This window comes from Lasioglossum baleicum, chromosome 7 (genome assembly GCF_051020765.1).
Source record: "Lasioglossum baleicum chromosome 7, iyLasBale1, whole genome shotgun sequence".
Lineage (NCBI taxonomy): Eukaryota > Metazoa > Arthropoda > Insecta > Hymenoptera > Halictidae > Lasioglossum > Lasioglossum baleicum.
This window is the reverse complement of record NC_134935.1, coordinates 11,698,387-11,725,756: the sequence shown is the minus strand read 5'-3', so window position 1 is coordinate 11,725,756 and position 27,370 is coordinate 11,698,387. Positions and strand designations below refer to the sequence as shown.

The following is a 27,370-nucleotide window of genomic DNA, read 5'->3' as shown; positions in this document are numbered from 1 at the left end:
CGGTGAAAGCGAACTCCGGCCCGCGTATCGGTTTTGCATGTTAATTTTATCGCGGCTGAAATAAAAACAACGGGAACGCGCGGTGCCGATAATAACCGATAAAGGTGTCGGCCTGAGAATCACTGGCGATATAACACGTATTTATCAAAAACCGCGTGAAACCGACCGACCGATCCCACCCGACAATCTAGCAGTTAATTCTCACCGTGTCGGACTTGAAATCTTCGCGTTTTTTCGAATCTCTCTTTCTTTCTCTCCCCCCCCCCTCTCTCGCTTTCTGACCGCGATCCGCTCAGAATTCTATTCGCAATATGTAAACGGAAGTGATTAATGTTCGAGCGAGCTCTAATAAATTCTCCAGCATTTCCATAAACCTACTTCCAATTCCGCAATCGGCTCGCTTTTCCCGATCGCGACTTGGCCAGCGGAAAAAAAAGAAGCAGAGGGGAAAAAAAGGAATTCCACGGCTTTCTCGAGCCGTCTCAATTACCCGCGAAGGGAAAACGCGAGCGTGTCGGTTGGCCGCCAAATAAAACGCGCGTCGAGATCCTGTTTTCCCGGGTGGCTGTCCGACTGCGACCGGCGCTGCGTGATGTAATCGAACCGGCGCTCGACCAATCGATTCCATTAAACAGTGCATTAATATTCATTACCCGCTCGTCTGCTGAAACGTCACTCTAATGCACTAATTATCGCCGATCAGAAAAATAGAATATTAAACGTACGCCGAGTACCGCGATGTCTGCGTGTACAAGCTCGAATCGAGCTTCCGGCGTGCGCTTACCGCTCCGATCGGCTCCAACACGCACGACTCCGCTCTGCGCCGTGCTGCGCCGCTCTGCTCAGCGCCGCGTCCGTGCACAGAGATTTGCGTAAGATGTCTAATCCATAAGTGACTCGGCCAATCATACTCCTTGCATAAGGAACCGAGGTCCCCGTGATTGGCAGATTCGCCTGCCTGTTACGTCTCCGCTTCGTTCGGCTTACGTAAAACCCTTCCGTGCGGTCGCGGAATCGGCAAGAATCGCTGCGAGCAATCTTTTCCCTCTCTCTCTCTGCCTCGCAGACAGAATCGATTTTTCGTATGCGCGCTTTTAATGGATTTTGTTAACCCCGTGCACCTACGACTTCTTTTGACTGCACTCGCCGGAGCCACTTAATCGTTAAGTAGGATAAAGTAAATAGATACGTGTACTTCATGTACCAGACTGCAATAGATCTTCGTGCTCCTTGGCTGTGTACGAACGTCGCGTACGAAATGCTAATGAGAGTGCTAAGTGTTGGTGGCCTGCGCGATAAATCTAAAAAAATCGCGAGATAATCTAGACGTTACGCCGACTGCTACTTTGTAGCAGGAATTTGCAGAATCTGGTGAATTGAGCGAGCAGACGTGGATCGAAAACAGGTAAAAGTACAGGATCGGTGGAAATATTAAGTAGTGGAAACCATACGAGTTTTCCCACGAGTGAAGTGTTCTCTAAATTACATCGCAAAAATATCACAAAATCAAAAATCGAACCGTGGCTGAGGTTTATTCCGGTGATCACGCACGACGAGCGCAAAAATAAATTCTTAAGCCCGTGCGAACACACAACTGCATCGTCCTTATACGGCTGACGTGACGGTGAACCTGTTAATAATGTAGAAACTGCTTCGCCGTATCGGTAATTATGAACTAAAAATAGGTGATTTGTCGGACTAGAACAACCACCCTTCAACGAGCACCACCGCACCTGTCTCTCGCCGGGAAGAACCACCGTTTTCCAATGGGAACTAATGAAATCCCATAAAAGTGTTATTCAATTTACCGGACTGTCGGGGAGCGCAAAAAAGTAGGATAGAAAAGAAACTGGAATAATTATGAAGTACAAAAAGTCGAGCGTAGTACAACTCATTCCGTGTCACAATTACACGGTCGCTTCTAGCTCCAAGGGATCTTGGATCGAGATACCGGTGTCGATGCCGCGGAGAATATTCCGCCGATTTTCCAACTGGAAAGCGATAAAATAAGGCGCATTACCATTCGCGGGCTTGGGCCATCAATCGTCGGGGACTAGCCGGATAAATCAACGCAAGGTCCGCGTCCGAGGGACCCAGTTCGACGGCGGACTCGTGAGGAAAACGACGACGGGTCTCGATTTCACCTGGACGACTCAATCGGCCGCGGCGCGGGGCGAGAGCGAGCGTACACGATCGGTCTGTAAACACAAGTTTATCAACTGCGAACGAAATGAACGGGCACGGGGCTAAACGCCGCCTCGGAACGGCCCTCTCTTCTCCTCTCCGCGAGGAGTGCTGTTCCGAGAAAGTGCTGGAATCCGCTTCGGGTTCGGCCGGGGCACACGACGAGTGGACAAATTACAGGGTGCGCGAAATAATGAGGCTCCCGTTCTAGGATGTGTGTACCAGAAATCGGGCCATCTCGCGGTTATAAATCACACGGGAACACGGCCGGAGCCGCTTCGTAAAACGGCCAATTGACGAGTTTCTGCCTCAGCGGACGAAGCGTGCCACGAGGCACACAGATCCACAGACGTCCCCGTGAGACGTTGATCTTTCCTCCAGCACGATCGCGTACGCCCATAGAGATCGACCGGCGATACCGTAATCGATGTCCGGATTATCGATAAGACTGAACTTGAAACGCTGCTCCGAATAATTGGAAGATCCGCGCACTTGATGCGGGAACCTTATCTGCTCACCGAGTATACGAGGATTTAGTGTTTTCGAGACGTTAAATAGGCTAGACTCTGTGTTCCGATAGCGTGTGTAGTCGGCTCGAGATGATTACAATGCCAACGACCTTGGTCATCTTCGTGCGAGCACTTTGCGCGTTTCAAACGGTCTCGATAATCGAACGTGTGTACACGAACATTTAATCTCCTAGCTGGCAAATGTCACGATAGCTAGGCATTAGAAGCACACGAAAAATGAATTATGGAAGGCAAAAGCGAATGTAGCTGTAACGTTTGTTCGCGAATAAAGTTTCGATAATGTTTACGCTTCTGACAGAATGTTGCATGTCCAAGAACATGTATACATATCCCGGTTACTGCATAAGTGCACGAACGGTGCGCGATTGTCAAATATCGGTGTAGGCGTGCGTGTTTAGACATCGTAAACAAGAATTTCATATTCAATGGAAAAAACGAACTACCTGTGTATCTCGCGTATAGTACCAAAACATGGTCGGATGTGTCACTATAAAAATTGGGGGTGTTCCTTAAAAATTAGTGTTCCCATTGTTTTCGGGTCGCTGGATATTAATCTGATGTCAAAATCAATAATTATGGCAAGTTAAAAATCATAACTTTTTTGAAATATGTATTTTATATGTGTATATGTATTTTGTATTTGAACGTACTAATGATTATTTTTCGTACGAGTTAAATATCTGTTTGTAAAAGAATGTAGTGGACCTAATAATTAACATTTTGACCATTATACAAGTATTTAAATAAGCTCATTTAACAACATACAATATTTATGGGAACACGTTCTTCATATCTTATCATTTTCGAGAAAATTCGCTTGAAGCCAATAGCATGGTTACATTGCATTACAAAAATGTTATTACAACTAGGGGCGCAGCTAATGGCTATAATAGCTTTTTGCAAATACTCAAAGATAAGAGTGTCACCTCTAAGCCCGTGCACGACAATTAGTGGAATGTTTTGGAATATTAATGTCAATTACCTTTCCTTCTCCATAACCAATTCTATAATTCTAGAACGTAATGATTAACAATTACAGATTAATTCAGTTTCTTCGAAATTATGCGTTTTACACTGACAACCCGACAACAAGTTTACTAGTTCACGCCACGACGACAGCGTGACGAATGAAGGTAATATTTGTAATCTTGCCATATTTCGCAGGTATAAATAATAAGACTGTTTTACCTCGAGATTTATCCATAGAATCATACCCGAGTATCCAATAAGACAAGGAGCATAGCCCCGTTTGGCCACGTTTTAGGTCACACTGTGCCACGTGGCGGATGGTTCAAGAATTTTCAAAGAGCGATCGAGGCGGAGAGTTCGAATGCCGGTTGCTAATAATATCGGTGCGCTATCACGGTAAAAAGACTTCGTGCTCCGGCAGGGAAGAGGAGAAAAAGAAGCAGCTACGTGTGCGTCTTTAAAAGTAAATTTTTCGCGTCGTAAACGCCAGCCGCGATTATTCATATGGAATGCAAAACCGTGGCCGGTGGAAAACGTGTCGATTATCGACCACGTTAACCTCGCGATAATGTTATTCCGCTGGCCGCGCAGTAAAAAGCGGCTTCGTGACGCGAAAGAAAACTGGTCGTCGCACGGCGAAAGATCGAAAGCTGCGCACACGGTCGCGTCCAGGTGAAAAGGAACGGTCCGCGACGTCCGACGACGCGCACTGTGCTGTTTCTATAAGATAGTTGGAATTCGTTCAACAAGTTTCATGTCATAATATAGGGTAAAACTAGTAACACTTCATTGAAATAGAACCACGGACTTATAGATTTGATAAATAAATAATAGACAAGTTCAAGTGTCGTGAAACAATGTAACGGTCACTTTTCTTCGTATCTTGAGTGTGAATGGGTATGAATGGATTTTTATAGTACAGACATCTATTTGTTTCAACTTTTATATTTTTACCTCTTCCTCGAGTCGTAACTCGCTATTATTAGATTGGACTAGAATTTGCCAACTATCAGACATCAACTTGAAAAGTTTCAATTTCTTATACTGATTCACCCCTAATAAGGATAGTTGTATAGAGACAGTTCCTCTCTCACTTCTAATTAATTCTGTTTGTAATTAATGTTTGTAAATCATCCGAATCCGAGGACGGCTGAGTCACGATGAATTTGAATTTTATTCGGACCGCGAAGTTTTCCTCGACGACGCGAAACTTTGGAAAAAGTTCCCCTAGTTGAATATCAGCGCGTACGCTGCGCTCGGCTCTCGTTCCCGGCGCGACGCGGCGCTTCCGAGTGAAGCGCAACCAATACGAATAAAGAAATAACGCTCGCAACGCGTCATGAATTTTCATGTAAATCACGCGGCCATTAGGATTTATCAAACCCCCATTGTTACGCCGCATTCCGCGACTCGGAGTTACGGCCAGATTAACGGGAAGATAGAAGAACAACCGTATTAACAGCAACACATTGAAGGATTGTTCGGTGTGTAATTGATCCCCGTCCCTTCCCCCGCCGCGATAACGCCGCTTTATCTTGTTTTGATTTTAGAGAGCGACTTTTATTGCGATGGGGATGGCTGCGATCTGCTCGGTTGAGTTTCTTCGCGTGCGAAACCGCCTTTTTATGGCGTTATTTTTATTTTCTGATTCTCTGATTCGACGACCGATTACGCGTCGCAACGCTTCCCTTTCTTTGTCCGGCGAGCTCGAGTGAAATGAACAACTAATATGCTAATCGAACGCGATTGTACGTACAGGAGTATTATGCAAAATATTAGATATCCTCGGTAATTCTGTTCTGCACTATTTCTTGTATCTTTGAAGGTGTATTAGCGATTGAAACCTATCTCTACATATATTCTATATTTGAATATAGAATAGTCCAATAGTTTTTACGACGTCTACAGATTTTAGGTTTAATACGTTCGGCGACACCGATGACACACGTTATACTTTCCATTCAGGCCGTGCGTATTATGCTCTGAAAACTTTTAATTCTTTAACAGGTTTAAGAAGAACATATTAGCGTCGAACGAAAGAGAACGATATACAATGCGGTGATTTATGCACAAGTTAATCTATTATCGATCTATGACGCCAGATGCCAAAGTGACACAACCCGGAAACCGTAATCTTCGAGTTATCGCTATGAAAATGTTGCACAACACTCATTTATTAATCATGGCAATTTATTATATATTAATTTAATCGGCGCAGAGAAGGTATAGATGAAATCTAATTGTCAACTGAATTAAAAAATTTTCAGCGATATAAGCTATGATTTCCCAAAATGGGCTAATTTTTGGGTCACTTTTTAATTGTGCTGTTGTATCATGGTGTGAGCTAGTAGAAGTGAACTTACCCATAGATCGCGTCCTTGTCGCGTTTGTGTACGTCGGGCACCGCGGACGCAGCAGCCGCTGCTGCAGCCGCGAGAACGTGTTGGGGTGGCTGCGGAGGGGGTGGTGGGTACTGCGGGTGTGCTGCTGGTCCCATACCCCCCAGGTGTGGACTGTGATGGAGGCCCGGCACCCCTCGGGCACTCCCGTGTGGATCGTACAGCCCTGCGCCTCCTCCGCCACCTCCGCCCTCGAGGTAACCCCCGTGCAGCCCGCCATCGTCGTACTGCAACCAGAAATAACCAAAATTAGTCAAAACCATCCGACCATGATCCCTTAACCCTTTCCATAACCCATCGACCCGGGAAGCCTACGCGAAAGCTGCCACGAACCGATTTAATCCCTTCATGAAAACGTAAATACCAAATCGGCATCAATAGCTTTTGTGTACCGGGTGTCCCATGGTATATCCGTGCAGGGAACGATTCTACAGTGAGAAAGTAAGTTGAAAGATGGAACACATTGTTTTCGAGAAAATCGTGTTTGAACGATTCACTTATTTTCTCATGTAGAATGTTGTACTGGGACACCCTGTATACCACCTAGAATAAATGTGTTCTATTCCAGGCCACTATCTAGTATGAGCAACAATTTCTTATAGATTTGAGTGAGCACAATGGTCAGCTCAACCCTCACTTCCAATGTGTAGCTATATGTCCTCTCATTAAAAGATCAAAAAATTAATTAATGATAAATCAACGCTTGAAACGACTGATTACTGAAACAATTACCTTATCTATCAAATTAAATGACGAAAAGTCACGATCGCGTCAATTAGTTGATCATTGTTAGGACCACGCGAGTCTTCGGTAGGACTATGCGAAAAGAGAGCGAGATATCTCTCGTGCATTTCTCCATCTCTTTCCGAGACGTCACTCGCCCCGAAGCGTCGCTTGCAGCGAAACGCGCTCATTGCTCATGCCTGCTTTGTAGCGATTTTTTTTGTTCTTTGCGTGGCGATCGCGCAAGTGTAGCTTTGAATTATTGTTCCAGGGAAGAGGCCACTGCCGCGCACTATAGGCTCCAGGAGCGCGATAATCGCGGCAGGTCCCCCCGTCGATTAAGACACCCACCGGACGAACAATGTCCGATACCCAAAGGCAGCGCGCGCACAACACCTTTGTTCCGAGTCGCGCGCTCGCTTGGGATAGTGTCACCGGTTTCTCACCGGTTATCCTAGCCTCCATCGATTCCGCGGTTATTTAGATAGCAAAAATAGACGTCACTGTCCTTGCTCCGAGCTCGCATAGAATGGCTCTCGCGCGAAAATAAGCGGGTTTTGTTTCCACAGACGATACAACAGAGAGAAACGTAGAAGACGAATCGAGGAATCTTGATTTTTCTTTTTCACGAGAAAGAACGTTTTTAGCCCGACTGGACACGGATTCTGTCTGGAAGATGAATTTCGTCTAGGCGAAGCTGAGGAAGAGATGAAGATCGTATCGAGGGAATGCTACGTACTGTAAAGAAATTGAAAGATCATACAGTATAACCTCGCTAGTTGCAACCTTGTTTATTGCACGAAATCCTTGTTCGCTGTATACTAGCTACTCCCACCACAAGGTGTTTGAGGTTCTAGAAAGAAGATCAACGGTACGAATCACTGTGATTGATTACCTTTTACGTCAACCTCGAAAAAGGAGATTGTTACACGATTATACCAATAGTAAGAATAAAAAGAAAAATAGGTACATATAGCGTTTAGTGCGTCGCTGAATGTACTCGATCGTGATTCAACGACCGTGAGCGGAGGATCGTGATCGATCGAGGAAATAAAGTCGCACGAAACGAAACCCACAGGATGATTGAGGTTAATTACAGCACCATGGCGGAGCGCAGTTAAACTTCGCCGGCAAAGTTAATACACAGGGGAAATGCAAATTTCGACGTAGACGCGGAATGTGAACGGACGAATTCCTCGGCGTATCGACAACCGAGGTTGAAGGCTCGACGGATCGAGGCGGCACGGATCGATCGGGAAGCCAATGATTTTCCTGACTCGTCGCATCTTGTACCTTGTCACGGTGTACCACGGAAACGAAAGCACGCCGATTATTATCGCTAATTACGCCGCTCGACCGTCGAGCCGGAGAGCCAGTAATTTTGTCATGGAAACAGCGAAAAAAAAGGCATCACGCTCGTACAGGGACGAATAAAAACGACGGAAAAAGAAAGAGAGAGAGAGAAAAAACAACGAATTCGTGGCGACACGCGTGCGGCTTTCGCGAAATCAACGGGAACACGGTGTGCAGGGTAATCGAGAATCCTTAATTAAGACCGTTAACCGAGGTGACCAGCCGAGACAGTTGTGTCTTCGCGTAAACACTAAAATGAATGATCGAATTCGACGATTACGAGTGTATTGTCTCGAAAGAAATTCACAGAGAAAACGTCTGATTGGTCAACAACACAGTTGAGTCACACGCATTCTCGCTATTCGCTGAGAAGATTACCACTACTATTCCAGATGTATCGCATCGCGTGACGATGAACTTCGCTCCCCTCGTCCTTGTGCCATCCCGCGACTCGCGTTACGAGACACTGACAATACTTGTAGGCTGCTCCAAAATGGAACATTGGAAAAGGGAGATAAAAAGAATCGATGCTAATTGTCGAACGGCTGAACCAAGCAATTATGTTCGAAAAATCTCCTGCGAGGATTGAACCTAAAATTGATATTTGCAATTTGATTTATAACGTTTTCTTAAACAATATACATTTAACTAGGCCTAACCTAGAACTCGTGCATATTCTTCTCTCCGAGTAAATTCAATCCCAACATAAAGAATCCAACTTTAAGGAAATTTCTCACTTTTCATGTTGGATCACTGTGACAGACGCTGCACTGCACGCCAACAATGGCTATACTGCCGAAACTGTTAGGCAGTCTTGTGCAATATACAGTGGATAATAAGTTTCGAGAAAAACCAGAAGAAACGTAGCACAGGATGAAAACATTCGGGACTGAAATTCCGTCGGCGAGAAGGTTCAAGGAACCCGAGGACGCGTCTAATAATTCACGACGGCGCGCGGCGGATCTATGAAGATATCACCGGTCGATCGAGCAGAATATCAGAAACGGGAGAGATCGAAGGATACGGAGCGACATTAAAGCCGGATCCCAGCGGAGCAATGGCGTACGCCGGTCTCAGATCGCGGAGAGTGGGAGAGGAGCATTACCCCGGATGAATCGTCGTGGAATCGGAACGAGAAAAATCATCCGAAAAATTTGTTAAAAATTTGCCGGGATTCCAGTACACAGAATTTCGCCAGTGACAAATCGGCCGGAATAAATTGCGCGCAGTGCAGCTGCGCATGTCCACGATGAAATATTCATAACGCAATTAAAGACGGAACACGACGAACAAGAATTCGTTCGCCGGTTCGCCCTGTAGCTGGGGCGAAATCCGCGACGCGCGAATCAACGAACGATCGATCGAGAGGGATCCTCGAGACCGAGAAACGCGGCTCGTTTACAAGCGGATAGGTCAAGGCGAGGCGAGGCGAGTGCGCTTAAACGCCCCCCGATATAAATCACTGGCCGAAGAAAGCCGGGAAAGGGGGCGGAAGACGCGGATTCCCTCTTTCTCGATCAATACCTCCGCCCATAGTCAGGAAGTATGTAGAAATCGGCAAATATTCCCTGACAGCGCGGCCAAGATGGCGACGAGGACGAGTAGGATCAAATCGAGGATCGACGCGACGCCGACGGCGAAACCACCGTTCTTCCGACCCAGGTGAACGCGGATAATGCAATACTGTTTCTTCGTTTGCGCACAAATCTCATATTAACACATTCTCTATTCCTGCAATTGTTCCACAATTGTTATAAATCTATCTACTCACTAAACGAAGAAATATATCTGTCAGAAGAACAATTTTTTTGTTGTGTACAACTGATTTACAAAGTTTTCATTGTGCATAAAGATTTATTCAATATATGCTTGAATAAAGAAGTTCATTGTAAGATTTTTACGAATACATTTTTGTAATTTGAATAATTGTGGGAGAAGAAATGAGATACTAGCGATTTTGACCAATCCGGTAAATTCCAGTGTTAAATATTGTTGAATAATCGATAAACAAAGAATATTTATGATAATATATGATACGTAGTTTATAGAGATGGAATACGTCGAAGTATTCCACCATATTAAAATTGATTTAAAAATCTTGGGATCCGTTATATCAATTAACAATTAAATTTTTCTGAAACGAATTACCTGTCAGGGTTAAAGGATGTATCCGAACGTTCCATGAATATTTATACCACAATCTTTATTATATTATTCAAACCTATTCGTTTCAATCTAAATTCAATAGACTTAAGAAACATCAATTACATGGAGAATTAATACGGCAGTTCCTTTCACGAGCAGACTGTCGATCGCGGCTTCATTACGATTTCATGTACTCGCTAATGCGAAATTTATTCATAATCAGAGTTCATAGTATAAAGATCGCGAGGTTGCAGGAAATTAGATCATTAGTAGAACGACGATTAATATATGTATAGATCTAGGAAAATCTTACAAGCGAATATACAGCGATTGAAATTGAACAGGATCGAATACGATCTAATCAAACCTCATTGAAGATTTTGCTGGACTCAAAATTTAGGTATCGGTCACGCGTGCACAAATGCATACAAAATTGAAACCACATTTTCTAATTCTTCTAAGAATTTAAAGATAATGTTACGTTTCTTTAACTTTTTAACACGATTAAAAGGAAAACACAATTTCATTAACTTTCAGTTTTCTTCAACTGACTTCGACAACTTTTATTTTACATACAGATCCACAGTTCAGTTACTATACGTATAAATGGAGCACTATTATAAGTTGCATCGCTTTCGAATTATTTTACATGTCGCAGCAATTCTCGAATTATTTATCGTTCCACGCACCGCAAGGAAAAACAAGACAGAACAAAAAACAGATAACCCCTATTCGACCCCTACTCAGTTTTCACAATCTCCGCTAATCCCGCAGATCGAATCCGTCGATTGTGCTCAAACGGATCCGTGAGTCATCGGTGATTGACCAACAAGGTAAGACCGTCGGTAATCGCGAAGAAGGAAATGAGAACGCAGCGGATCCGTTCGATTATCGGGAAACGCGGATTTCGGTTCAAGGGAACGCTATCGGGCAATTTTTTCGTATGGACATGAATAATCGAGCCGGGGGAAATTTATACGGGGCAGTTGTAAATGGAGCCTAAGGTCGTCCTCCTCGCAGAAACATGGCTAGGATTCCGAGACGGTGAAAGAAGCTGCGAGAAGGGTGGATAGAGAAGAAGGGAGGAAGAGGAGGACAGAGCCCTAGTGATTGTTCGTTACTTTCTGATTGATGTCGACATTTGGAAAACACTGCGACGTACACGCATGCACCGGGGCCGCGCCATGTGCCTCGCCTATCTCGAGGACGCATCGTGCACCGGCCCCGATGCATCGGGCGCTCTTTTTCGAACGGCTCGTCGATTTCGGGGCCCTGATCGCGCCAAGATTCGCTGATATACGAAGAGCTACCTCATTTTAGTCATAAATGCATAAAATTCGCAGTCTGAATATGGACGCTAGGAAATTCTTGAAGTTAGGAATTTGAACAATACTCCTCAAAACATTAGAAAAGATGTACAGGCATTGAGCGATTAAAGAAGACAGATACATCAACCAATGAGAACGCAGAGTATGAATTTAATAATACTCTAGAGCACTATTATTACAGTGTTTCGAAGAAAATTGTTTTCACCCGTCGAAATGTGTGTAAATAAACGAAAGGGTGTCCAGACGGAGAATGTTATTCGTAATTCGTAATGGCGGCTAGCAGGAAACTTTCCGAGTACATAATATTCGACGATGGAAGTATCGTTTCGACGGTAGATTCGAGATAGATACAGTAGTCTTCGTGTTAATCACGCTGCACTGACAAGTTGGTCCGTGTTCATAAAATTGTGCTAATTTATTGCATCGAGGTAATCTACAAAGTTTTATTGATGCAGGAACTGGGGAGACTTTTTGCAGGTGCAACTTACTGCAGACGATTGTGATTCAGAAACTGAACGTCTGGTACGATTTGACAGGCTTGGAGAAAATTAGTTTTTAATCTTTCGGAGCTTTATTACTACTTCAGAATTTGTCAAGGAGAGATGGAACTCTGTCTATTACAAATGTACGACTCCTGTAAAAACTGAATATCAATAACACAAAAATAGTATTATATTTTTACTGGGACATAAAGTACAGAATTTATGTCTTACAATTCCGAGTAGTCGCTTCGAGTCTCTACATTATGTATAACGCGGGAGATACTGTCAGAACGGGTAGAATATTTAACTATTTGTTCCCTTTGTCGCCAAAGAACTTGGAGAAAATAAATAATTGTGGATTTCATCAATTTAAATTTTTGCTATTTTTCTGAAGCGACGTTTTAGCTCTGGACTGCGGATTTTATGCATTTATGACGAAAACGGGTACGTACAATCTAAAACAGTGGACATATTTAAAAGATTTATCGCCCCACCAGTGTATAGTTTCATCTTAATAAGATAATTGAAAGAAGAAAGACACTTTTATTTGGCTCAAAACATTTTTTATTTTGCACGAAGATCCGCACTCTACTCATTACACTCATAATATCAAAATGTAGGCTTCACTTCTCTTATTATTATTTATTATACGAGTTCGGATGAGGATATAAAGCGACAGAAACTGCTCGCGGTATTAACAACGTGTTTAATCAGGGGTCTATTAATAAGCATACTACATACTCAACACTGGTTTCAAAAATTCCGTGACAGAGATACAAGTCTCAAAGATGAACCACGGGGGCTTTTATCGAAACAGCTCCTCGAAAAACGTCTCGAGAGGTTGCAGAAGAACTGAAAGTTGATCGTACAACAGTCGTTCGACGTCTAGCTCGTATCAGCGAACACATAAAGCGAAATATGTCCACACCTTAAAAATTGAAGAGAACTAAAACCGCAACTATTTGTGCACCAACCTAGAATCGACTAATCGTTGTGAGTACGGGATCTTCCGAGAACTGGAGTTACTTCTCGACGGAAAATTCCAAGGACTCTCGAAATACGCTTCAAGGATGCAAATACCCTGGCGGCAATAATTCACGAGGCACCACAATAGAAAATATCTAAATACTTAGCTGTGACCGTGTTCGAATCTCGCCGCGGAAAGTGACAAACAGAAATTCCAGCCGGCAACCTTCGATCCGGACGAATCACACGCGAGAGGCACATTTCGTTTTCCTCGGGCCAGCTAATGTACCGTTACCGAAAAGATTCCTCGTCGCGCTGAAAGGCGACCGAAATACAAAAAAAAAAGAGTGAGAGAGAGAGGGAGGGAGAAGGGGAGAAGAGGAAAAAAAGAACTAAAAATCGTCTCATCGGGCACACACGGCGAATAGAACGACGAGAAATCGATACGACTTTAATCCGGCAGGCTAAAGGCCGATATCCGCGGCAATCGGGAGAGCGAAAGTGATTGATGGATACCCATAAATACATAATCACGGCTCGTTCGTGGTACAGCGGTGGACAAAAATCGACGCTATTCACCGGCCCAAGAATTTTTAATCCCGGCAGCGGGCTTGCGTACACTTTCATTTTTTTTCGGCATTTTTTTACTCCATCTTACTTCTGCGCCCGATTTTTCGTCCTAGTCGGGATATATAAATATTCCACAGCTATGCGATTTGCTAACAATTTACTGTAACGATGCGTCTGATCTCTCAGGCCAGCAACACCTGAGAAATGAAAGACGTCAATTGGCGTCTCCAGTCGACACTGTGCCAACGCGTTGCAACGCCACGACTGCCGAACACTAAACGCAAGTGACACAGGGTAATCGCTTCAGTATTTATCTTATTAATACACCATTCCCTAAAGGGCATAGCCGGATGAGATAGTCAAAAATGCCCTTGAGCCGAATTTGATCGACGATGTGCCATTCGATAGAGCACCAAGAAAAAACATACTGTGCAAAATTTCAACCCTGTATCTCGATCGGGAGGGTACTTATGGGGTAAAATCGAAAAATCAGTTTTTGGCCTATTTTCCCTAGTTAATGACGTTTAAAAATTCTGAAAAAAATCTGACACATATCAAAAACCCAAATACATACTTTGCAATTGGTTTCAGATTTTTAAAATGGAAATCCTGCTTGTAAAAAATCAAAAACCTCAAAAAAAGCTCAGTTCTTCGCGGAAAAAACGTCGAAAAAATCGGTTTTTATTTTTTTTAACAACGGCGCACCAAACCAAAAAATCTGAAAAAATTCATGAACAATACTTATAACAATATACTGCTACTGTAAAAATATAAATGTTGTCACTCTAAAACTTCCATGTGAAATCTGCATTTTTTCGATTTTTTTGAGGTTTTTGATTTTTTACAAGCAGGATTTCCATTTAAAAAATCTGAAACCAACTGCAAAGTATGTACTTGGGTTTTTGACATGTGTCAGATTTTTTTCAGAATCTGACCATTGTACTCGATCACGCGAAGAGCAATCTTCTGTAACTGTTCGTTTTCCTGCGAGAAACAGAAAGATTGCAGGAGCAGCAGAGTTCTTAAGCCGTCGTCAGTCAGCTTTGCCCTGTCGAATTCAGCTGCGTGGCGATTGATCTTGTCGATGTGCTCCATGATTGGCACTGACTGATCGTAGCGATAATTCAACACCTCTATTCTCCTTCGCGTTAAGGGCAGTTCGTCGCGAAAGAGTACCTTCAATACGTCGAGTAGACCGGGAAACCCTTTTGCGGCATTCTCGACGGATCCGTCGGCGCGACGTGGTCCATGAGTCTATAGTCTATCGAACTCGATCTGGCCGCAGAGATGCGGCCTCCGTGACTATGGTATACTCGTACCTCAGTAATCAATGATACCGGACTCGTTGAGGTGGACGGTGATCTTCCTGACACTCGATTGTGCAGCTGAAGCTCGAGACTTTGTAAAGCTGCTGTTAGAGCTTTAATCTGGTCCGATTGATCCGCCATTACGGTGATGGTACCACGTTTTCAATTGCGTAGAAAGAAAAAGTTCGAGAAACTCGTTACTCTTAACCAGTGTTGAGTTGAAATGTCCGCAGCGCCAGTGTTGAGGTTGAGGTTGTGGTTGGAGGTGGAGGCACTTACTCCCGTATGTATACTTGATATATGGTTTAATTAGTCTGAAGGTGTACAAAGGTAAAAGTGTAGCATGTGTCGCGTGTCGCGTCTTGTCCCTCGCGAGTCGCCATGTAATACTACTTCGCGCCTGCTCGGGCGCGCTCGTGCGCGCTCGGCTGGGCATGCGCCTGACCCCAACAGTACTCATTCAAATGTGTATGAGTTTATCAGTAGATATCTCTTAATTTTAGAGAAATTTATTTTTAGGATGGCTAGCGACTCTTTTACACATTTTTGGAGCACAGAAATTATGCAATTTGATGATTGTCTTATTTCGAGTCTCTTTCTACGATCGCTAACAATTCACATTGAGATGATTCATTCAGTAAAGATACTCGAAGGCTGCGAAGCCAATAAAGCTTTCAGTTTATCTGAAACTGGACAGCAAATGATTGTCGAAGAATCGATGTGGAGGAGTTACTGAAGCACAATTATTCACACAACTATCAAACAAAATGGAGTACTTTCCGAAGAACACGAACATGACATCGAATAGGACCGAACTAATTTTTTCGGGTTCAAGGGGAACAATTTTACAACAACAGTTGAATTACCAACAAGATGGCAGTATCTGCCACTGGGAAAAAGCGACTCGAACTCGAAACGCGACGTCTGCTTCTTTTGCATCGGACACTCTTTCTCAACAATGTCCTAGTAAAACTGTTGTCAAATTGTCGGCAGAACCTCGAACGACGGAGTGCAATTTCACAATCACTTTTTGGAGAATGCCGACACTCTAGACGTTGCTCAACGTTGTACACTGTAGATCCAAAATTCGAAGAAGAAAGAATTTCACTGTCACTGGCGTAGAAAATTATCGAAATGATGTTATCGATATTTGAAACTGTGATAAAATGAATTATCATCGGAATGTCGTTTCCGGAACACTTTTCACACTGTCCAACGAAGTTCTCGCGCGTTACACTGTCTCTAATGCGACGTCTATCAAAACAATAATTATAATAATGCTACAAACTTATTTTAATGTTAATTTGAAAATTAATTCAATTGATATCGATGTTCTAGCACACAGCATAATGAAATTATTATTTTAGATGGAATATAAGTTTTATAACACTTTCAACACTGATGGTATTTTCATGCGTTGCACTGTTTTTACATGTCGTGTAACAAAGAAGCACCTAAAAAAAACGGAGAAAACCTACGGAAGTCTAAGATATATTGTAGCAATTATTCTGCAAACGACTAGCAGATCCTAACAATGATTGACTTAATACACCGCCGCAAAAATAAATTTTCTGAATAAATGATTCCATCGCTTGTACATAAATGACACGTTCGTGTTAATATCAAAATTTAAGCGCACACGTGAATTTTGACTGGCACTTTCGGGAAGGAAAAAATGAAAGTCTGTCAGAATATCTTAGAACTCGACACTCACCGAATTTAAATATTCATTTCACTGTTCTATACGCCGGGGAGCGTGGAGAATGTTCGTGAAACCAAAGCCATTATTAGAAAATTGAGAAACGGAGCGATTTTATAACCAAGCACATGACAGGTACAGGTTTACATATTTTTTGGAGTGACGCGCGCGAATTTTCCAGGAAGAGAAACTGCGGGAAGCGAGCTCGCAGGGCGTGCTGTCCACGAGAGTGAAATTCCAGGGCACACATGAATTTTGACTGGCAGTTGCAGAAAAGAAAAAATGAAATTCTGTCAGAATTTCTTAAAACTCGATAGACACTGAATTTAACACTGTCACGCCGGTAATACGTGGGTGACATAATTCTTCGTACATCTTCAAAAATTTATTTTCCTGATAATGTAGTTGTTTAACGCGAAGTTCATTAATTCTGTAGTTTTCATTGAAATGACTAAATTATTTTGTGCGATGAATCTCCGACAGAGTCAACGTGTTAAATATTTATTTCACTTTCCTCTACAACAAGGAGCATTGAGGATGATCGAGAAACAAGCATTTCTTAGAAAATGGAATAACAGAGGTTTACACTTTTTTTGGAGTATAGTGCACGAATTGTTCAGGTGGAAAACCTGCATGAAAGAATATCTAAGGGTTCACTGTTGTGTGACGAGAATGACTTTTAGGAAACAAAAAATTAAATTCTGACCGAATTTCTTAAAATTCACCACGTACCGAATTTAAACATTTATTTCACTTTTCTATTTATCGAGGAGTGGTTTTATAACCAGGCACGTGACCGCTCGAGTTTTACGTATTTTTCGAGATATGATGCACAAATTTTCCAGGTGAAAAACCTGCGGAAGTGAGATTTTAGGGCGCACTGTCGACGAGAGTGAAATTTGAGGACCGATAGTGGCCTATTGAAGAAAACGGAAACATTTTGGTAGAGATATCGGTGTCGCCGGCGAAGAGGAGGCCGACGGTACGCGTCTCGACGCTTCGTCAGTCGATTCTCGACGGGGCACGCGAGCGATCGCTGCTTATCGACGATCTCGTAAAGCTCTTTATCGACGCTGATACCATTTTCACTTGGCCGGGGCTCAATAAAACTGCGGAACGTTGAAATTCGAAAAACCGAGCGGAAAAGCGCGCGGCCGACATTAAACCCGATAATATTGTACCCGAGCCGAAATTGTAACGCGTTCATCGACAGAATATTCACTGGACGCGAGCGCGCGCGGAATTTCACTTCGATAAGCTATCACTACTTTTTATGCAGACGACAATGACTTTTCCATTATTCACGTGCGGCCGGCAATCGAGAACACACACCCGCTGCTCGGATATTTAATTCAATCGGAGCACTGATTTCGGAATCGAACACACTTCACTGGGAAAATCGTAGAGCACTTAACACAGAACAACGAGGAAACAAGTAAAATTCAGACATTTTTTGTCGATCGAAGAGATAGATTAACCTAATTGTTAAAAAAAGGATTTAACCCATAGTTGGTATCGTTGAGTCTCTGTCTACTGGTCACAGTTTACATCGTTCATTTTATGAATGCTAAGCACTTAGAAAGTTTACTTTTACGGCATTTTTCAATTTTTTGGATCTTCAAATCTGTTGCGTTCGGATTATGTCATCATACCAACTGAGGGTTGACAAGAAATTGGTTTGACAGATAATAAAATTAAGAAATTAGTAGAATTAAATTGCATAAAGTCTACAGTCTCACAGCCGCAGTGATTTGCAACAGGAATTAGGGACTCAACCGTTCGGAATTTTCCTAAAAGTTTGCCGGAAGACCGACGGGCTCGAAATCGCTTGGTAATCACAAAACCTGAGGAGACCTTGAACAAAGATATTAGATAAGGTCGGAGATAGGGGCGAGACTTCGAAGAATCTCTGGATGTCAGCGTCCGACGGACAGCCGAGACTCGGCGTTTGACTCGTTCCAACTGCTAGCTTTACCACGAACGAGTCGAAGACAATCGGAGCAAACCAAAGGATCGCGTGAACGGAAATTTTTGTCGGCCAGAATCCTGATGGATTCCTCGAAGATCGGGGCGTCCCTAGCCCGGGAGGTACAGCGTGCACGAAATACCGATCGAACGAAACTTTCAGGATATTTAGGATGCTCAGGTAGAACCTCCAAACTGTTGTAACGCATTTTCTGCGGGTACCTTTTACCGTTAAGGGCTTTGACAAAAGTCGAATGCGATCGATTTTAGAATAGAGGGTTTATAAATTAAGGCTCGAGCTTCTACGGGCGTACAGCACCATTACGAAGACAAGTACGGTGAAATTTCAGGTAAACATCAAAGTAGAGTTTCAAGGTTGTGTATAAATCGCAACTCGGTGTATCCACTGGGCCGATTTGAAATGATCGCATGAAATCGGAGATCGCACGAAGAACACTCGAACACATTTCTCACGATAATAACAGCTTCTCAAGTCAGAATTTTTATCAAAAAAATTCAAACGTCCTCCAATCGGTAATTCTTCGTATCGTGTCAAGATTGACGTAAGCAAACTGTTTCAGACCGGAGAAAATGAAACGATCAACTTCGCATTTTTCCGAAGCAAAAACGTTTCGGAGACCCGACCGAGTGAAATTCTCTAAATGCTGTTCTCCCATGTCGATGATCCGAACGGATAAGGGGACGAAATAAATCTCCACGTTCCAACGGCTTCATCTTAAGAACAATGTCCAATTATTTTCCTGGAGCTACGTCCGAACATGCTCGTAACGAGCCGGTTAAGTGAAAAATTAACGAACCAGATCCCCGCGTGGCGAGACTTAGAAGGAGTACACGGAAACGTTTCTCCACCCCTCACTTCCGTTCAAGCAGGACTCGAGAGACACAGAGAGGAGGAAGCTTCCGAAGGGATCGCGTTCATCAAGTCGCGATATTCGACGGGTGAATTACGGCTGGCTAACTCGCGGATTAGAAGTGCGGCAGAGTGAATATCTAGAAAAATGAACGTACCCTTGGCTGCGCCATGAACGCCCTGGCCGCGCCGGGGAACTCTGCGTGCTGAGCCACCGTAGCGGCTGTATTTTCCCACAGTATAAAGCAAGTAACACTTCACTCACACACCGGTATTCGCTCACTGTTTCGCCTGATTACGGCGATGATCGGTGTTATTCACCCTGTGCGTTGCACTGCCGAAGAGAGAGACAGGGGTTGGAAGGGACCGCAGGGTGAAGGTGAGGATGAGTGCCACCAGGGCCGTCGGCTGATTGTCCTTGGCTGGTGGACAACGTCGACGACGAAGATGACGAAGTCGGTCGATCCGGTACTGTTCACCGGCCGGCGGCGTACAAAGCTGCAGCCGGGCCGGGACTGGATCAACTGGATGTCGGTTAACTGTTCGACGATTCCTTCAACGTTTCCGTCGGCCCTCGACAATCCTCGGATCCGAGTCGAGCGGCGGCGACGAGACGCTGTCACGGTGAAGAGTCGGAGCGAGCGTCAGCAGAGCTCGGGACGCGCGCTTGAACGCTGCAGGAGGACCACGGCTACGGCCGGACACACGTGCTTCCTCATCGTCCCGGTCACACCGCCGGAAGTACCCGCTGACCAGACGGGAGGAGCTTGCCTCTTGCTGATAATGTCAGTACCGCGACATCATACGCTCGATGCTCTTTTCTCGTTCAGTGGAGCACGTGGCTGCTCATAGGCAGACGTACGATGATTCTCCGATCCTTCTTCTTCTTCTTCTCTGATCGAGGATGCACAATGAACGCGTTTTCTTCGATGTCCACTGGTCGTTGCGCGCGGAATACGAATCGGAAAGCTGACCGGTGAACGTTCACCCGACGGATTGGAACTCGCGATGTATACCTCGGAACAATTACGACGATCACTACGAACCACGGATTTATAATCTTGTACTTCACGAATCTAGGCTGCGCTCTCGCTATCTCTATCTCTTTCCCTTTATCTTTTTATATGCGTTTAAGTCCACTACCCGTTCGATCATGAAGGATGTTAGAGAATCGCTCTATAGGCTGCACTGTTTCACACAGAGTGAGGACACGATGCGGGGCTTGTGTATATTCCCAACGGAAACGAAAAGGAACAAACAAAAAAACACCAGAGGGCCTATGCGATGGTCACTGACGGAGCACGGTTCACATCCTTCTCGCGATTGGCGCGAAGTCAACAGTGTTGTTCCGTTTCCACTCGCGGGGGGCAACAGGAGTAACGCGCGCGGATGCAGTGCAACGATGGTGGATGCGTAAACACTGTGGACCGGGATGAACTGTTGCGACGGTGACGGGATCGACGTCGACGGATTGATTCTTGTTTCGCGAGGACAGAAACGCGGAGCACAGACTGCGAGTGTCCGGTGTTGGGTCGAGCTCCACTGGCACGTTTAAACGACAAAGCTCTGTCCACACTGTGCCCTCGTTAAATCCGTAGTCGACGGGGGATGCGCTCTCTCCGAGTTGCTCCGAACCGCGGGCCACGGAGCGAATGCCGGAGCGACGGAGGAGGCGGCGTTGCCAGTAGCGAGCACTCAGACGACGGGTCCCGCGCTCCGATAGATCCCCGATGTTGCCGTTCTAGTTTCGTCGACACGATTGATCACACACGGGGGGGAAGGTAGGGGGGTCAATTGGGGGCGGTTGGTCCGTCGTGTATCGTAATCACCCTCGAAAAAACGTTGAATATCGGCGCCGGCTCAACGCGAGAATATCGGTTAGAAGAGGAAAAAAAACCGGCGGGCACACCGCGCGCGTCGTTCAACGACACTAAGAGTCGCGTCACGGGCCGTGTACAGAAGAAGCGCGTTCCTCCTCGCGGCGATTACTGAACGTACGAACGTACGAACGAACGAACGAGGCAAACCGACCAACCAACCGGTCACGCACGCTGAGGAGAGAGAAGAGGTGACGCGCGAGAGAGCTGTCCGCGAGACGGCGGGCGACCCTCCTCCCTAACCGTAACTACTACTGCGTGTGCCACTCGTAACTCCGGCGGACAGAAGGTGGAAGGTCGGTGTATATGTTGTGTGTGGTGCGCGCGGGCCGGCGGGCAAAGGCAGCCACGGGAATATGCGTGTTTCGAGTTCTTCCCCCACGAAAAAGCACCGGGTAGAGATATCCACGGGTAAGAGAAGTGCGGACCGAAGCGAGCGTGGAGAGCAGCGCCTAGCGCGGTTTTAGATCCTGCGCCGTCCGCAGTCGTTCGCCAACTGTCAATCAGCGCCGCGCTACGCCAAGGAGTGGGAGGCGCGCAGTCACGCCCACCGAGCGCGGCCAATGCGTCCCCTGGCCCTGCCCACGTCCCCACTCCTCTACGCCGATCGCAGCGCTCGAACGGAGAGACCGTGAACCATGGGATTCTCCGCCATCGCTACACCACTACCAACGAGACCGTCGACGGACTACGACGACGACGACGACGACTACGATGACGACGACGAGGAGGAGAGACCGACGAACCCTTGGACGGCAGCAGACTCGAGAACACGGTCTTCCGTTTCTACGGGAGAGGAAAGCGGAAACGGTGGAATCAGAGTTTCTATGTTGCACGCGTACAGGGGCTGATATAGGCGATCCTCGTCAGGGTTGGAACTTGTGTCGAGCCAACGGAACACCCTCGTCCCGTCGATATCTTACTCTTTTTATTGCGACGATATAATTGTTGATGGAAATGAAGGTAGAAAACAGTAGATACGATATCACGCTTGTTTACCGGAATGCCGGGATTTCGTTGTTGATTTACTGATATTATTATCAGCATTTTTATTGCATAATTTCTAACGACTTTACCGGGCTCGTGCTACTGGAATCATGTTTTGACGAAAACAGACAATTTCGAAGGATTTTATTGCTGTGCGATGGCAGCAATCTCTTGTCGATTGTTTATTTTTTTTTTCATTCTTGATAATTGGGCGTTCTCCAACTCGACGGAACCTGGAAAACACAGAGACTTGTATTTTCCGAATCAACTTCTCCAATTCCATCGTTGGACACGATTCTACGCTACGTTATAATCAGATAAATCAGCGCTCGGATTTACCTACTCGCGACGGCCGAGTTTCAAAGGCTACGCCTCCTCGGCTCGGCCGTGCGTCTCGCTCCCCGTGGCGGCCGTAGTTCTCCTAGGCGCCACGAATAGCGAGTATCAAACGCGCCTGAGGAGCTCCGAACTAGGACCGCCACGGAGAGCGAAACGCGCTGCCGGGTCGAGGGGGCGTAGCCTTCAAAACTCGGCCGTCGCGAGTAAGTAAATCCGAGCGCTGGGATAAATGCTCCTCTACCATTAAAATCCTTTTTAATCGTGAGCACAAGAAAACGGTCCACTGCTTTTCAATATTCGCATCGACAGCAAATTAAACGCTCGTATCGTGCTGTTCGAAACACCGAATCGAAAAATACACGACCCGACAATTACGCCGGTAGTTGCAGATTTCGATTAGACAAAGATTTCTCGTCTGAAAGGTCCACGGTGATTCTGTAACTCGGGAACTTCTGTGACCGCAGAGAACCGGCCGAGACACATGTTCCCTACTCGAGCTCCCACAAAGACAAATAAGCAAAACGAGCCCAGCGCTTATCTTTTCTTCGAGGGCAGGACAGGACCTACGGTAATCTCTCTCGGGTCTCCTAACGGGAGCCGCTATCGATCCGAATTAGAAGCGAGCGTAATAATATAACACGGTCTCCCCTAATCCTGGCAGCGCAAACTTCGACGCCGCACACCGGTGCTCGCAATTTACAAGACGACAATTTCCGCGTGCGTTCCGGCGCGTGGTTTGACGCGGGCTCGCCGGGCTCCCCGAAATTTTCCGCGTGCCTCTGCCAAGCTAGAAACCCCAGAAATAGTAGAATAGGTAGGGACACGAGTCTTGGCAGGGAGCTGGCCGCTCGTTCGCCCGTCTGAAATAATGCAGCCGATGATCCTGACAAATAACGGCGTTCCGCTAAATGCTGGCCGTCGGACGGCTCGTTGGCCGTCTTCGATCGTCCGCGGGTCGTGTAGTACGAGAAATCGAGAAGAACACAGCCCGCGAGAAAAAAGTGGAAATCGAGGCCGTCGATGCACCCTTCCGGTCTGTTTCCGTGTCTCTCACCACAGGGGCGGGGGAGGGGATCGTAGTCTCTCTTGACGGAAAGTTCGTCGCGCTAAATGTCGTCGTCGAGTTCCCCGCTCCTTTTCCACAGTCCGGTTCTTCGTCTTCGTCTCCTTTTATTTTTCGTCGGCCTCTTCCTCCTCCTCCGACGTTATTAATTCAACGTGTCTGGCCGCGGAACGGCCAGCCGGCGGCGGTGGTCGATCGAGCTTTGAATGAACCGAACGAACAGCTGACTCCACGCAGGAATTGGGTCGCGAACGTGCGGTTTCGAACTTTGAATGGTATTCGGCGTTGGGTGAGTAATAGCGACAGGAGGCGGCGGAGGCGGAGGAGGGCAGAGAGGCGGCTGTCACCGACATCACTCAGTGTCTCCCTCCTGGCGTTCACTTCGCTCGATTTTATGACTCTCTCATCCCTCGCCCCCGCGCACTTTCACCCCCGACCGTTGCGACTGCCGACCCGCACCACGCGTCTCCCCTCGATTACGCGTGATGTCGCGAATCGCTGCGTCAGTTTTACCTTTTCCACCTTTCCCCGTTTACCGGTCTCTTCTCTCTTTCTCGAATCCCCTCTCTTCTTTCTCTCGCTCTCTCTCTCTCTCCACTGTTCCTTTCTCTCTATTTCTCCGATTCCTTTCTTGCTCCTCCAGCCGCTCGAGCCGAGGATCGAGGGATGCGGTCATCGGCGAAATATGGAAGGACGAGGCCAATATTCCTGCGGATTAAAGGATCGTTGCGTTCCAAGCTTAATCCCTCGCTCGTCTTCGTCTTGGCACCGCCGCGCCGCTACGTTCTTGGCCGGGTTCGACTTATTCTCGTTCGAATTTCCATGAAATTTAGGCTATCTCGAGTGGAATTTTATGCACATCCTCGTCAACGAAAGTCGATTGTGCAACTAATTCGCATGAATACGGATCAGCCGATTTTTCGGATGTTTTTTCTTCTGCGCGAGACGACGATACTCCTGATCGCTCCACTGATAATCAATGAACACGACTAAATACGGCCATGTGATTTAGTAATAAGTAAACGCATCTCGCAAATAACGATCTACTATCTCGTCGAAGACAGTCTCATTTTGAGAAACGTGTTTCACCGTCTTGTAAATAAATGCGCTTGAATATGTGTTGTAATCGAGGAAAGAAATTCCTATACGGTTTTATAGAATCGAGTAACTCGGTATTATAATAATCGTTCTTTCAAGGTCGTGAATGGGGTACCGTCATGGGGTACTGATCTGATAGTGAACGACATCGAAGACACGGAACATGCGATGAACATGACAGTAATTATTATCGTCGCGAGAATTTCAATGTGTCAAGCGGGCAGAATATTTATTTCCCATAACTAGCCGACAATAATTACATAATTGCGTTTACAGCTGCGCAGTTCCGCTGCTGAAGTGTAAAAAAGGTTTGAACAATGGTCGTAAATTAGCGGCTGGATTGATACCGCAACATCTACGGGTGCATAATTCATTATCTAAACGAGTGCGCTCGATTCCCGATGAAAATAGGATAATTACACATCCTGCAGCAAGGGAGCGACGATTAATTGGGGCGCGGGGCAGCGTGAAACGTGCTTTGCGATTCATAAAGTCGTCTTAAAAGACACTGTTGAACAATGTTAAGCCGGCACGAGCATAAATTAGTAATACTTTACTTGTCCCTCGGATTTATAAAACGGCCGAAAGCTGGCTAACCATTATAAAGTCACCTGTATAATAATCCTATTTGCGGCACACGGTATTTGTATTGTAAATAGTCCAGCTATTAAATTTGCTTAGAGAAACAGCGGCTCGCATGGTTCAAGTAGAAACATATCTCAGTCGCCAACCGTCTCAACTTTTCCTTGATTAAATATTCAACGGAACTAAGCGGCGGAAATACATTTTTCACTTTGTCAAGTTCTGTGGACACCGTTTTTGATAAGTTGGAGGTTGCGTACCCCCGATAACCTTTATTTTTACCATTCCCATACTTGGACTTGTTTCAATCGAAAGACCAGTCGTAGTTAACCGTTTGCGGTCATCGCCGAGTATAAGTTTCGTGATCAAAACAGCTGCCTATGCATGTGTGCGACGAAATGTGTTGCGCAGCATGGAAAAACAATCAAACAGTTATAAAAATTCTGACACAATTGTCGAACAATCGCTCGTTCATTGAATCTTTGCAAATTAGTCCACGAAGTTAGGAACTTAAACTTCTGCACTCGGAACACTGTTTCAATGCTTAAATATTTGGTAACTTATTAATACGTTGACTGCCGAGCGTAAAAATAAAAATATTGACATGTCTGCATATACACTTAGCATTTTAAATTCTAATATTAATCGCAGTTACAAAATTATAAACGTTATAGAGAGAGAGAGTTTGCGGAGTTGGAAAGTTCGGTGCCGACCAACGTGTTACATAAATATAAAGAAATTTAATAATGCAAAAAATATTTTGAATAACGATACAGCAATTTTTAGTGGCGACTTCTGAGTGCTAAGCGTTCAATTTACTTTTCTTTATGTTTTTGTCATTTTTCATTGTGACGCGTAGGACATGTTGTACAATTCTGTGTGAATAATATTTAGTGTTACTTCGAACGAGTGAATCTGAACAGTTTGGTGTTTTAATCGAGTCGATGCTGTGCGCATGGAGCAATGGAAAATCCATAAACACCGTGAGTACCGTCTTTCGACGCCAGGGTCGATGAAAATCGCACGGTCACCGAGCGCGATCTCTCCCGCTCGGAACACCATTTATCCGGTTAATTCGTAGGTATTCCGGACATTGTCGAGGCTTTACCTGGCACGGGACACTTCGAGCCTGTTATTTCGCAATAAATCACACTGCGAGATGGAACCGAGCTTGTCGATAGTAACGAGGGATTCGCCCCCGTCCGATTCGGTCCCTCCCGGGGTAAACAGCCACGAGCCATTAAACTGCGCGTAATGCCTGAAGATGATCGATTCTTACGTAACGCGCAGACCAGTCGCCCGAGTATCCTTCCTCTCTCAATTGATCGCAAACGATTCAAAAATAGTAGCTTCAGTGTGTACACGAGTCGCCTTTAATTGGATTCTCGAATTGAATTTTTCGATTACATGTTGTTGAAAAAACAAACGTCTGCAAATATTGGACTGAGAAGAATTCATTCTTTCTCATTTGTATCATTTAATAATAACGCTTCATATCGAAACCAAGAAAAATAAAATTTTATGCGTAGACATTGCGGTCTGTAACTAATTTGCAATTCACAAGGGGTTGACGTTTAATTTTGCCAGGTCCTTGAAGTTTCCTTTAAGTATTACAGTGTAGAGAATTCTTTCTGATTTGTATGATTTAATCATAATAATGATTTCTTTTTATGAAACCGATTCCGCAAACGCTTCATGTCGAAACCAAAAAACAAATGAAATTTGATGCGTAGACATTGCGGCCTGTAACTAATTCGCAATTCAAGAGGTTGACGTTTAATTTTGCCAGGTCCTTTATGTTTCCTTTGAGTATTACAGTGTAGAGAACGAACAGGAGATTCGGAATCCCTGATCCTCGAGTTGCTCGTTAATCAGGCCGAAACTTCGCCGCGAAGAGGATCGCACCTGGACATGTCGCGTCGTTGCGCGAGTT

General features: G+C 45.2%; 1 protein-coding gene across 9 annotated transcripts in view; it reads right to left on the bottom strand.

Moving 5' to 3' along the window:
* Positions 1–19,791, bottom strand: part of Hth (Meis homeobox homothorax) — a 518,842-nt gene extending 499,051 nt beyond the window's left edge. For 4 of the 9 annotated variants that reach the window (XM_076427470.1, XM_076427475.1, XM_076427472.1 and 1 more), the window contains exons 1-2: positions 14,969–19,624; positions 6,047–6,309 (exon numbers count right to left, since the gene is read on the bottom strand). In XM_076427470.1, the coding sequence (XP_076283585.1) occupies positions 6,047–6,309; positions 14,969–15,097 (392 nt within the window). In that variant the 5' untranslated portion in view covers positions 15,098–19,624. Of the gene's footprint in view, positions 1–6,046; positions 6,310–14,968; positions 19,629–19,649 lie in introns of those variants that run through there. The other 5 variants (XM_076427471.1, XM_076427473.1, XM_076427478.1 and 2 more) reach the window with 3 other exon arrangements.
* Positions 19,792–27,370: the final 7,579 nt, after the last annotated feature.